The sequence below is a fragment of the Euprymna scolopes genome, chromosome 3, assembly GCF_053919585.1.
Source record: "Euprymna scolopes isolate OS-2025 chromosome 3, ASM5391958v1, whole genome shotgun sequence".
In the NCBI taxonomy this organism is placed as follows: domain Eukaryota; kingdom Metazoa; phylum Mollusca; class Cephalopoda; order Sepiida; family Sepiolidae; genus Euprymna; species Euprymna scolopes.
In genome coordinates, this window is record NC_136484.1 from 128,488,967 (window position 1) to 128,503,972 (window position 15,006).

The following is a 15,006-nucleotide window of genomic DNA, read 5'->3' on the forward strand; positions in this document are numbered from 1 at the left end:
TCCTTTGATCGAGTCAACCGAATTTGAATTCTATGGCCATAAAAACATGATCAAACCCCAAGAACCTTCATTTCTGCATAATAAAAATTAAAAATAAACATAAAACAAAAGCTGAGAGCCGCTTTGAAGAACTGACCAGTGATAAAAATTAGGCAGGATAGCTTCAAAAGGACAATGTTGGTTGAGTCAGCTTTTTATTTCATTCCTTTAACAACGACCAACACATCGCTTACCTCTACTTTCATTTAAGTTACTGGAATCTTTCAATACTCCATTTTTTTTTTTTTTATCTTTTCAATAAGTTTCAAACATACGAAACATAATTTTATCCATTTCGCTTTGGGTGATTCTTTTCACTTCAAAGTATTTTGACATTCCTTGAGGAAATCTTATTTTTATTAGGTGTTTTTAAATTTTAGATTTTCTTTCTAAATATTTAAATTGACAGGGATTTGCATATGTAATCTTCCTAAATTTTTCATTATTGACCTTCATATGGCCTGCCACTCAACATTATATCACGATCCAGCCCACGGGTCGAATGGGTTGCTGATCCCTGTTATACAAGTTTGTATATTTTTTCCTGTAGAAACGTTGCACATACCTACTTGCTAATATACTATAATCTGAATAAAGAGAAAAATTCACATTTTATAATATCTTGGCCAACCTATGAATTTTTCAGATGATCCTCAGTTCAATACAGTGATCTATGTTTTTATTTTTATACTTTATCTATCCGATTTGAACCACATCTAAATGTTATTGAATTTGTATTACTTATGTAGAACAATGACTGTGTTAGCGTCGGCATATCGCAGGTAGGTCTAATAAACTGCTGCAAGGTGCCAAAACGCTTTGCCAATGAAATCACAGCAGCCAATAATTGGCAAATGGTATCTTTTCTTATTAAATTGTTAGGTAAAAGTACAAAATAGTTAAACAAAAAAAATAACCCTCCCCATATTATGAATGGCTTTCTAAATAATAATGTTATTATTTCAGTACGATCCATAAACTGCGCAAGTACATTATTTTTTCATTGAAATTATCATACATTGATTGTTTTTGGTTATAATTCTACATTTCTTTTCCTTAATTTTTAACCGCTTGATAACGTTTTAATTATTGGCCATCGATTTTTGGTATAAACAACGTTACATTTTCGTTCAACACTTTCAGTGCTTTGCATAACATGCCTGGTGATAATTCGGCCCCTATTCTGCATAAATTCCGAATTTGCTCGTCAACTTTTATTTCAATGTTTCAATGTCTTATAGGCAGATATAGCCTAGTATATTTTTGTGATATGTATAATCAATATATTTATATGTTTAAGTTTAATCTCGAAGTTGATATAACCCACTAACATTTATACTAGGTTTGACCAAAAGTATGTTCATTTTTTTTTTTAATGTCATCATGCTACTAAGGATCGTTTTAGATTCCTAGTCTTCAAATCCTGTATTTGGTGTAGGGAGTATGTTTATGTCTGTATGCAATAAGCCTCCAAGCCAAGGAATTTTTCTATTTTGCTTGTAATTAAGGGCATGAAATTGAAGATCTATCAGAGAACTATTTTATTTTTATTAAACGAGAAAAAAGGCTACAGAAACCTGCATAAAATATGCGAAATGTATGGAGAGAATACTGTCACATAACGAGTGTGCCAGAAATGGTTTGCTCAATTTGGAAAAGGAAATTTTTGGTGAGAGATACTCCTCACTTTAGCTGACCAAATGAAAGCTGTTGCTGACTAATTACAAATATTCTCAAGATGTCAAAATCGAGCATGGAAAATGAATTGCATAAACTAGTTGTTTGGGTTCACCCATACAATGACAGAAGCCAAAAAAACTAGCAAATTTTTTGGTCACCCAAATATATACAAGTGCAAATATAAAAACTTACCTGAATCAGCGTTTGGTCTGACATTTACGTTGTAAGTTTTGTTCTCTAAAATCTCTATCAAGGTCTGTTTTATATTCTGTGGGGTAGCAGCGCTTAAATTCCTGCGAACAAAATCGAAACAAAGAAAACATAAATTATTTTTGCTTATTTTGTGTCTGTTTTTTTATTGCAGGAATTCACTCTTTTCGGAACTATTTTATCCTGGTATAAACACACATCACCTACATACTTTTTCTTCTTTCTGAAGATGAGGCATACCTTGAAAATTCAAAGAACATAATACCAAGATACCATCTCTTAGTTCGACACATTGCGTTGGTAAATAACTAATTTGTAATTGAAAATTATTAAAATCTTTTAATGTTGTCACTCATTTTTTTACCTTGTCTCATATCCAACAGTGTTTTTCTACAAAACTGCATGTCATAACCTCAAACACAACTCTTTACTTTGTTAATTAACTAATTATAGTAAACTAAATTTTGAAAATCTAAATTAAATTTCAATAAAACAAATAAATTTGATATATAAATTTTTAATAGTATTCATTAGTACTCTCATGTTGTCAAAAAAGACATTTTAATAACTAAATACAACATATTCATTTTTATGTTTCGAAATTGCAAACACAGACCCATGGCACCATGGATTACACAGGAACTATAGGATAAAGTTATGCCCATCAAAAAATACAAATCAACAGCAATGTCTAAAAGAAGTTGCAAATTTCACCAAAAACAAAACAAAAAAAAACACAAGAATTTTTTCTTTTTTTTTTACAAGGGAGTCACCACTTATCAGTGATTGTTAGTGGTGAAAATTGGATAGAATTTGATTATTTAAGGGGATGGCTCAACAGGAACTTGTTTACATTGGATTTGAAGACGACCATATTGTAATCAGCTGGAAAGTAGCCCAATAGAACAGAGTTCCACAGGCTGACAGTTTTATTTAAGAAGCATTGTTCATGAAATTTGCATTTAGATTTAGACACAAATAAAAAGTGGGGGAAATTGTTGATAGTGATTGTCGCGAAACGATGACTTTTTGTGAAAGTTTGGTAGAGGGACCATAGATTGAAGCTCAGCCGAGCACTTGATATGAAAATAAAGATAGAGCAGAAACAGGTTCACAGTGTTTTTTTCTGTGTGAATAGGTTGCAGGAAAGAGAAAAGGGCATCGCCTACTAGGTTTCTAAGCCAGTTTTGAAATCTGTCAAGGCGCAATAGGACGCCCTGAATAGCTTCCATTCAGATATGGCAACCGTACTCTATTTTAGGATATATTTGGCTTTTATATAGGTAGAAGATTGTGTCGCGAATGAGATACTTTCTGGAGCAGTAAAATAAGACTACCATTTTTCCAGTGACTTCGGCAACAGATTTGAAGTAAGTCTTCCATTTCAGATCAGGAGTGAAGATCAAACTCAGAAGTTTGTTGAAACAAGGAGCTTCTTTGAGACGAGAGCCATCCATATCAACTGAAGTCAAGTGCGAATCAGAGCATTTATGGTGAAAAGATAGAAGTTTAGTTTTTGATGTGTTAAAATTGCACAATGTGAGATCTTGGTTATTGTTGCCATAGATAATAGTGTCATCTGCTTATATGTCAACAAATAAGCTTCGAATATAATTTAGGATATCATTGATGAAGATAAAGAAGAGAGTTGGGCCTAGGATGGGTAATCGAGGCACGTCATGGTTGATACTTTGAGCTTCAGATTTCTATCCATTGGTGACTACTCGTATAAACCTATCAGAGAGAAAAGATTTAGTGGCTGAGAAGACATTTCCAGATATTTCATAGCAGGAAATCTTGTAAAGTAGACCTTTATGCTAAACTCTATCAAATGCCTTTTATATGTCAAGAGCTATTGCTCTAGAGACGAAACCCCCATTGATAGATTCACTGATCCTATATGAAATTACAGTCAGTACATCAGCTGTAGATCTCACAGGATGGAAATCATATTGCTTGTCACTGGGTAGGTTGTTTCGCTGAAATGTTTGACAATTTCTCTATTTAGCATGGATTCAAGCAACTTGCTCATGACACACAGAAGACTGATTGGTCTGTACTGATACGCAGAAGACTGATCTCCAGTATTTTTAAATACTGGGCAAACTAATGAGGTTTTCCAATGTGTTGGGAAGCATTTCTCTTTTAGGCATCGATTGAACAGCTTTGTAAGAATGGGTGGTAGTTCCACTTTTTGGAAAATTCATTGTCATAAATTATAAATTATTAAAATTAATTCCATACCAAAATGCATATTATCAGTTCTAAGTGTCAACCTTCTGGGGTTGATGGTTCAATCCTCAGTACAGGTGTACAGGTGATACTAAGAATATAATAACAAAATATTTAAGACCCAGATTTGACTGACGTAACGAGAACGACCTACCCGGATTTCTGAGATCAACATAACGATTTCTGAGACTGAAAAGAAACACCTGAAAAAGTTTAGAGATTACATTAGCTGAAGCATTGTGAAAATAACATCCTAGATGAGAACAATGACGAATTCATTTTTATTAAACACTTTCCTGAGAAATATTTTCTGGTACTTCTCACAACTTATTTAATTTCCTGAAATTTTAACGAATGCTATTGAATACTATTGTGTCGTCATCTAAAGGTTGAGAATTATTCTTGCAAGTTTAAGTGAAAACAATGTGTCTTTTATTTAAGACTAACAGATGTACTAGGCTTTGCCCGGTATTAAACATGGCGTTAAATTTCTATAAATAAAGTGAAGCAAAAAAAAAAAAAAAAGAAACTGAGACATGTGCATGCCAATATTATGTTTTTTTTAAACAGTTCACTTCTTGTAAGTAAAAAAATACTTGAACTGAGATCGAAACCAAAACCTAAAAACAGTGAGTCAAGTACGATAACCATTAAGCCAGCTTGACACAATCTTTAAAAAATTGTGTTTTCAAACCTACTTATTCTTAACATGAAACTGTTGTGTGAAAAATTCGCACATGCACAGTCGTGAAACAGTTGGCAAACAGATAAAAATCCGATGACCCCCTCCAAGTACCAATTTTTCAATTTTGATCCCTTAGTAGCCCTTTTTTTGGATAAAACCCGATTACAAAGTTTTCTACATATCTGAATACTCTATATACGAAATTGCAAGTTTGTAGATAAAAAATTCGTTGAGTATATAGGTTGAGAATCGTCCTCACAGATGCACTCCACTCAAAAGATAGGCGCAAGTCCTGAGAGGTTAGACCTAAGACTACCCAGAACAAATGCCTCAGCCTGCCAGATAAAAAGCCACTGAAATGACCCAGTTTCTGCAAGACTGATATCGACTGGCATGTATCAGCGATTGGAATGAGTGGCCAAATGAATTGTGTGAATATTACACACCCGTCCACCCTCGACGTGTTAGATATAACTATATTTATAATCTCTGGGCAAGTCAACCATTGCTGAAATAGGTATATCAGCTTACCTCATAACACAAACTATCAACAAAGATCTTAGACAATGGAATTTGAACAAAATCAATCCTCAAGATTTGGAAACTGGGACTGCAGGTTGCCTGACCAATGATGATGATGATGATGATGATGACGATGCTGACGATGATGATGATGATGATGATGATGATGATGATGATGATGATGTGCACAGCTGAATATGAATATCAAATATTCATCCTTTACAGAACGCTTGCTTTGCAGGTGAAATTATCAATAGTAGAATCTCTTATCCCTTCTTACACCAGTGTTGCTGCAAATCGACATCGACTTTTATCTGCTATTTTTACAATCCGAATAAAATCCTAGATAGACTTACAAGCATTTTTAAATAAATTACAAAATAGTTCAGTAAATATCAAGCCCATAAATTTATTTCATACTTGCTGGTTCTACCCGACGTTTCTTGGGATTATTTTTACTTTTATTAATAATTTCTGTAACTGAGTTTTGTAATGTAAAAATTGCTTGCGTCCTCTTTGAAAGCCTATATAAAACAAAAAGGGAAATGGCCCGGTCTTCATCACAACAGATTTACTTTCTTTTCTAAGTAAAATGTCTGACAAACAAAGGGAACTAACTGTGTATTGACGAATACAGAGTTAGTTATCTTATTTGTAGAAGACTGAGCCGAGCAATCTCATGTCTGTGAGGGAGAGTGTGCAGAGAAAAAGGTTGTGAGCCAATCAAATTACAAATATAAAAGGGGCAGATGATTTCTGTTTTCCTGTCTACTTGGTTACTTTTATTATTTATCCAATTCTTGCTACTTCTCGTCCCCATATCAGACGACTCTCACTATTTTTCTTATTTAAATAATATCTGGATACGACCAAAAAATAGTAGAAAAACAAAGTTTTTTTTTTTTTTAAACAAATTAAAATCTACTAAAATTCATTATTCTAGAGCAACTTTTTTTCCAAAAAGATAAAAGCCTGAATTTTATCATATGAAAAGCAGAATAATATAAAACTTTTTCTACTATTTTTAATAGAATTTTAAATTTTAAATTTTCAAAAAAAACAAAAAAAGAAACACCATTTACCGCCATTTTTATCTCGATGGATAACACATTTACGTATTTTTTTAAATGTTTCTGAGTCAATTTTTTTTGTTTGTTTTTTGTCTAAATAAGATTTAGAATGATTTGCTATCAGAATATGCAAAAATATCATTACATAAGTACCTGAATTTCAAATAATTCCATCTTTTATTTCAGTCTATAGATTTCATGTGGTAAAATTAAAAAATCAAAAATTAAATAATATTTTTGAAGAAACTACGATAGCCTTTACATAATTAAATGAAGTCATTTAGTCCTGCAAATTTTCATGTATTTTAATGTTTGTTTTGACGATTTAGTGAAGAATCAACTTTATAAGGATTTAATTCCTTTTTTCATAAGCGAAGTTAAGCAACGATGAGGCTAGCCAGTACCAGATGGATGACTGTTTTGGGAATGCTAAGCGCCGTATGTATTGGAGACAACTCCTGCATCTAGTATCATGCTTAGTCGTCTTGACCCTACCTTGCCATCAGGACCAAGTGTGAGTGTGATAGATGCAAAAGTTCCCCACACTTTAAACTAAGTCAAGCGCAAGTCACAGCAAAAAGAAAACGAGGAGATAACAACCGTTTGTAAATATAAACAACAGTTTGTAGGCCTTATGGTCTACCATAGGTGAGGAAATATCATGTAACGACAAATTGCCGGAAGAAATTATCGTATTTTTAGCAAAATGCGTAGTTATTTATCGATTTTTTTTTAGTATCGATTCTTCCAAGCATTTCTTATTTAATAGTATATTAGCAGTATTGAGCTCACTAAAAGAAAATTATTAATTTATTTTTCAAAGATTTAAAAGTAGTGTTTTTCATAAAGATAATGAAATATATATATATATATATATATATATATATATATATATATATATATATATATATATATATATATATATATATATATATTGCTTATATGAAAGAATAATTATTATTAACATATTCAACGAATTTCACACTTCAAAACACAATGTAGGAAAAATCAAACACATCCAAAATTCGGATTTTCAACCTTAAAATCTGATACGTGCACAGTTGTTTATTTTTTGTTACTTTTTTATCTGCAATCCTCACCTTCCCCACAATACAATATATTTTGTTCAGTTCCGGCTGATTATTTTAAGCATATTTGTAACCAAAAATAAAGAAAGGAGGTTTTGCCAGCCCAAAAATATATATATAAATATCGATTATATATATATATATATATATATAGATGTGATAATAATATATATATATATATATATATATATATATATATATATATATATATATATATATATATATATATATATATATATATATATATAGATGTGATAATAATCTCGAACCGGAATCAAGTTTATAATTCTTGATTTATTGAATGGAGTGAACGAATTAAATCTCAACGTGAAAAAAAAAACATGAATGAGATTTTCATTTATGAATATTGTGTGCGGTTAATCACACTTTAAAAATGCATTCATTTCTTGTTTTAAAATAAATAAATAAATAAATAAATAAAAATCTAATTACGCGCACACAAAGAAATTAATGAATTTCAGAGGCGCAGGGATTTCACAAAATACGCCCACGCAAATTCTGTGGGAAGAAAACTTAGAATGTATATTTTTCGGTGGGCGTTGTCGGAAGCATACCACGTGACAAAGACGTGCACTTTCTTAACCAATCAACGCTCAAAGAAAGACTTAATTTTCAAACCTTTTTCCCAGCTTTCCTGGGAACCCCTCTAAAACATATATACACACTGAGCGAACATTCCTCCTTCTCTTTTCTCTTGTCAACCTCTTCGTTGCTCCTTTCTTTCACCAGCGTGAAGAAACACACCTATTTACACGTACGCGCGCATGCGCGCACAGAAAGAATAATACAGACACTCAGCTGCGAGCAGAAACATTTACTTTTCACTTCTCTTCTCGTTACACAAAAAAAAAAAAACAAGCATGTTTCTCACTAAGAAAACAAATGGCATTCTCTCCTTGTTTGGCCAAATATGAACACAGATGTTCGAAATTGGGCTAAAACGTGTGTATTCTGCCGAAAGAATAAAATTCACAGGCACATAAAGTCCCCTCTGAGCACCTTCGGCACACCTGATGCTAAATTTACCAATATCCACGTTGACTTAGTAGGGCCACTACCCACCTGAAAAGGACACACTCACATCCTCACCATAGCCGACAGATTTAGCAGATGCCCTACAGCCATATCCGTCAAGGACACATCGGCCACGGCAATAGTCAGAGCTATACTACAGGATTGAATAGCGATGTTTTGAGTACTTTCGGTAATCACAAAGGATAGGGGCTCACAATTCCAATCGACCCTTTTTACAGACTTTAGCGAATTATTGGGAACAAACCACATAAAGACCACGGCATATTATCCATGTTCGAATGGGCTTGTCGAACGCTTTCACAGACAACAAGAAAACTTCTTTGGCTACGAGTCTTAACAACGCAGACTGGGCGGATAATTTACCGCTAATTCTTTTAATGATATGAAACACGATAAAAGAAGATTTACAAAGCACGCCAGCAGAAGTAGTTTTCGGATCAGCAGTGATATTACCTGGACAATATTTTAATCAGAACGCAGACATTTCACCCACAACTACATTTGTGACACAAAATGCCTTTTCTCAATTTTACACCCACCAGGAAAGCTGACAAACAAATTTATATTCCGAACGACCTTCACACTTACAAATATGGGATGACGCAGTAAAAAAAAAGACACTTTGTTCAAATTATTCAGGACCGTACCAAGTTTTGGACAGGTGTAAAAAATATTTTGCTGTCCTGCGAAAAGAAAGGAAAGATAACATCGTGATCGATAGAATTGAATCGGTGTACATTGAGGAATATCCCCAGACAATTTCCCCACCAGAACAAATTCCCATGGAACAAGGGAGTGCAACAGAAAAAGATGCGAACGGCAAACCTACGACCAAAACCGAGAGAAGAGTCTATTGGCCGAAACATTTGAAGTAATACATTACAAACTGAAAAATATTCATATCTTTTCCAATCTGGAGGTGGGTATTTGTGCATTCATTTCTTGTTTAAAATAAATAAATAAATATCCAATTACGCGCGCACAAAGAAATTAATAATAGGCGCAGGATTTTCACAAAATACGCCCACGCAAATTCTATGGGAAGAAAACTTAAAATGTGTTTGTTCGGCGGACGTAGTAAGAAAACAAATGGCGCTCTCTCCTTTTTCTTTCGATTCAACGAACATTCTAAAAATAACTTTTACATTGATAAAAAAAAAAAATGGACTGCCAAAACACTATTTTCGGGCACTAAAATGATTTCGTTTCTACTTGTTAATTTGCGTAAATTAGGCACCTCCAAAAGTCACCACAGAATTAACCCCCCCCCATATGTAAAACGATGTAACTTTATTGTAAATTAATATTATCAATATAACTTTTATACTATTTAAAAGAAGAGGGGCAAAATAAACTAGTAATAATTTTTAAAACATTCTTTCATCGTATGAAAATAATGAAACTGCGAGACGAAAATCCTGTTTACATAATTGGCGTTTTAAAATAACGTTCCCATGTAGTAATCATTTCGAACATGAAAATATACACGTGTTTAATAAATCTAGCAAAAATCAACTAATGGTCAGATTTTCGTGAAATTTTCGATACTTATTCATTTGAGAATGAAATTACATGTAAAATGCAGTTTCGTAAAATATGCGAGGGGAATTTTTTTTAGTGCGTGCCCCCCCCCATATTTACTTTCGAAATTTGAACAAAATATATTTAAATCTATCGAAATTTCTATTTATTATGAAACATAAGAGTTCAAATAAGTAAAACATATATATTTTTTAATTTAAATACACGTATTGAACAAAAACTTACCTTGAAGTTACAATTTAAAAAATTATATAAATTTAATATTATTATGTTTTTTAATAGCGGTTTTTTCGAATTAATATATACTATAATCAGTTGTATTACCAAGAAAAAGAATATTCCTAAAAATTAATTAATTTTTTAAAGGTTAAAATTCCATTATTTCAAAACGTTCCGTTAGAACATAGATTTTTAATTAATTGTGTTTAAATTTTTTTTTAATATTAAGTTTTAATATGAACATGGCTCTTGTCAGCTATTTTATCGTCAGATTAAAACCGATTTGAAAATATTATTGTACAAATATTAAATATTTTGTAGCCCACCCCCTTATATCTTGTTTGTCTCTTTTTACCGAACAAAATATGGAAGCCAGTAGTTAACCAAATGAACATTCAGTAAAACCGTATTTCGTATTTAATATACAAATGTTTATAATATTATTAATCATTAAACTGTGTAAATCTTAAAACCTAACAAAATTATAACAAAAATTAATTATTAATTGCAGTTTGAAAAAGATAAACAAAGGTTTTTAAAAAGCATTAAGTCGCTTCTGCTTTTCCATAGTTCGTATAGTTAACAAAAGTCTGACGTCACAGAATTATGCTTTCTTTTTTTCACATTCGGTTGGCAGTCCCTAGTGTAAATAAACGAAGTTTATTTCGCATATTTGATTTTTTTTATTATTATTTAATTATTTGTGGTGGAAAAGGGATCTAATCAGACCTGCTTACCACTACAAGGGTTGATTAGATTTTTTAAATCTCGAGTCCGATTACAGTTTATAAATCTTTTAGGTTTTTTGATGGAGAGTTTATGTGGTTAGTTGGTTGGAAACAAAGTCAGAATGAAAAACGTAACTTGTTTGAATTAGCTGTATCTCACAACATCTGATGAAAAATACAATATTGAAAAAGAACAAGAAAAGGGGCCACTATCTTATAAAAAATATATTGCGCTGATGTTTACACGTTCATATATACGAGGGAAATATATTATTACATTTAAAATTTACCCGGAAACTGTTATTATTAAAATAACCTGAAATATTTGTTGCAATTATTTTATTTTTGGGCGAAAATATTGAATTTAATTCAATAATAATATCGTTACTTAAAGAAATTAATTTTTTTTTCGAGTTATAATAATTACATTTACACGGACTTTACTGGGGGTTTTTCCATAATGTTCCTGATTTTTTTTAATTGCTAACATCTACGATACTTTATTTTAATAAAAATAAAAAAGAAATTCATGCGATTTTTTTTTATTCTTGAACTGAGTCAGGTGTGAAATGGCGCCTGTTGAATGTCGAGCAGTGATCCGGTTTTTGTATTTGAAAGGACACACACCACAGGAGACTTTTGAAATGAAAGAAACTTATGGTGATAATACCCCATCATATGACCTTACAAAACGCTGGCATCGTGAATTTAAACATTGTCGGAAGTCTGTGGAAACAGCTGCCAGACCTGGTCGCCCCTCCCCTCTTCTGCCATTGATGAGGCATGCATCTGTCCATCAAGTTGAGGCTGCCATTTTGGAAGATCGGCGCATTGCTATTCGACAAATAGCCCAAGATATCAAGATTAGTACAGGGTCAGTGGAAACTATCATTCATGACCATTTGCATATGCATAAGGTGTCTGCCAGATGGATTCCCAGGTTGCTCACACCATTCCAGAAGCGAGAACGCGTCGAGTTCTCGAGGATGAATTTGGAGATGTGCCAAGAAGATGAGAAAAAGTTTTTCAAAAGACTGATTACACAGGATGAAACCTGGGTCCATCACTATGATCCAGAGACCAACGCCCAGTCAATGCAGTGGAAGCACTTGGACTCACCACCTCCAAAGAATGCAAGGGTGCAGCCCTCCGCTTGCAAGGTTATGCTCACAGTTTTCTGGGACCAGGACGGAATAGTGATGACAGATTTCCTGGCAAAGGGTACCACAATTACAGGAGCCTATTATGCTTCACTTTTGACGAAATTAAGGCAAGCTATCAAAATCAAGAAGCGGGGCAAGATCAGCAAAAGTACCCTCCCCCTATAGGACAACGTTCCAGTCCACAACTCGCATGTCGCCAAATCAGAAGCACAGGCGTGTGGTTATGAAATCCTCCCCCATCTTCCCTACTCTCCTGACCTTGCATCCTCTGACTTTCACCTCTTCCCAGCCATGAAGTTGTTTTGGAAAGGAAAGCGTTTCCCAGATGATGCAGTCTTGATTTCTGAAGTCACGTCGTGGTTGGAGGACCAACCTGGGGTGTTCTACAAAAACGGTCTCCAGAGCTGCATCAAACGATGAGAGAAATGCATAACTCTGGGTGGTTCCTATGTAGAGAAAGACTAATAAATGTGCCAAGTTTCGTTGCTCTACTACTATGGGAAGTTGGTCAGGGGCATTACTTATTGCACGCCCCTCGTATTCTTTAATGAACTAAAAAGTATACACACACACTATCTACTATTATAGAAAAGTCACTTTGTGTGCGTGTGTGGTGGGGTGAGAGAGGGCTCCTTCCTCATAGGTTCTGAAATTTATCTTTTGCTAATTTCACGCAAACTAATTTATATGTCAGGTAGTGTTCTTAGATATGTTTTCTACAGGAATTCATCCGAAAACTATTGAAACTTGAAAACATCCGATCTTAAAAACAACTTTTCTCTCTTATAGATAAAAAAAAATAAAAGATTCATTTTTACAAAGGAATATTTTATGTTATACCGGCCAAGGGAGATAATAAAATTTCAGCAAATCATTCCTTCTGAAAAAAAAAATGAAAACATATTTATTATAATCTGGAGATGTAGCTTAGTGGTAGAGCAGTCGACTACAGATCCCCTGTTCATCGTCAACCCCAAATATCAGCTAACGCGATATTGTAAACAAACACAGCCGGAATTTGATGAAAGACGTTATCATTATTTTTTTTTTATTTTTTGCAAAATTAGTTCACCAGGCAAATTATTCCTCGTAATATATAATAATCAATAGAGAATTGATTCCATAATAACAGATATGCAATTTGCATAAATTAAAATATCATGTTTAAGCATATTGTACTATCGGGAAACACTGGAATGCCAGCTAGTATATATATATATATATATATATATATATATATATATATATATATATATATATATATATATATATATATATATATATTCACAGTAAAACAACATCGCACAAGAGCCATGACAGCCAACAAACCGGGTCCAAGACTCGAGTTTCACCCTTATTTGGGCTCATCAGTTAGACATATTAGAACTCGAGATTCGAAACCTGACACTCTTGCATGTGAGGTGAGAACTCTGCCACATGTACGAACGCACAGTCTATTAACTAACACAGATCAAGCAAACCGCAGCAAAATCTGATTTTGGAATGACTCTACTTCGTCTCAAACAAGGAACGTGGATGGTTGGATAAGAGCAAAACTTGAGTTTGGGCTTCTGGTTTGTTGGCTGTCTTGACTCTTGTGAGCTGCAACGTTGTTTGATTGTAGAAATAAGTATATAATCTCTCACATTCTGAAAATTATATATATATATATATATATATATATATATATATATATATATATATATATATATATATATATAGCTCGACTTTCCTTCTCCCGCCATATTCATGACTTTTTTCTTTTAAATCGTATTTTCCTCGATTTAGCTCTGTTGAGCGAGGAACGAAGCCTGGTTAGCTAACCTTTATTTTCATTTTTATTTTTTTTTAATTATTATGTTGATTGGTCTGTATTTAGCCATTAATATATATATATATATATATATATATATATATATATATATATATATATATATACATATATATATATATATATATATACTTGTTTATTGTTATATAAACATGCTTCCATCCCGCTGCTACAAACAGCCACTTGTTTCAATCAAACAACAGATATCATCAGGCAGCGACTTGACTATTCAAACTTTCAATGAATAATTATTCATTCATTGAACATTTGAATAGTCAAATCGCTGCCTGATGATATCTGTTGTTTGATTGAAACAAGTGGTTGTTTGTAGCAGCGGGATGGAAGCATGTTTATATAACAATAAACAAGTATTATCAGCTCTTTTTATTGAGCATTATCTAACAACCTTGTTGAATTCACTAGTCCATTACTTTTGAATAAAAAAAAACCCGAGTATATATATATATATATATATATATATATATATATATATATATATATATATATATATATATAATACTCAACATTAAAATTTGTTTGGTCGACAAGTCACCTGAAGGAAGTTGAACGATAACTCTGGTCGAAACGTTGTGAGAATAACACTCAAGTAATAATAATCCAAATAATAATAATAATAATAATAATAATAATAATAACTAGCTCTTGTGCGCCCTCGATGTAAATACACCCGACAAACCCGATAAGCAGCAAAATCCCACCCTTACACGGCAGACCTCCCTAGATGTAAGAAAACCTTCTACTCTAATAGTTTCTTCTCCAGAACTGCTAGACTTTGGAATTCCCTTCCGAGTCTCTGTTTCCCTGACTGTACTGACATGTAAAAGTTCAAGTGTAATGTAAACAAACATCTTGCTGCTCAACTCCCTACATAGTACTCCTACAAATTATGTCCCAGATAGTAGCCCTCTACATCAATGTGC

General features: G+C 32.9%; 1 protein-coding gene across 4 annotated transcripts in view; it reads right to left on the reverse strand.

The window, feature by feature from the left end:
• LOC145258992 (glycine receptor subunit alphaZ1-like) overlaps window positions 1–15,006 on the reverse strand; it is a 441,610-nt gene that overhangs the window by 100,988 nt on the left and 325,616 nt on the right. For all 4 annotated transcript variants that reach the window (XM_080116658.1, XM_080116659.1, XM_080116657.1 and 1 more), the window contains one exon: window positions 1,912–2,012. Coding sequence is in view for 2 of the 4 variants with exons in the window: in XM_080116657.1 (XP_079972783.1) it covers window positions 1,912–2,012 (101 nt within the window). In the remaining 2 variants the exon portion in view is untranslated. The remainder of the gene's footprint in view (window positions 1–1,911; window positions 2,013–15,006) is intronic.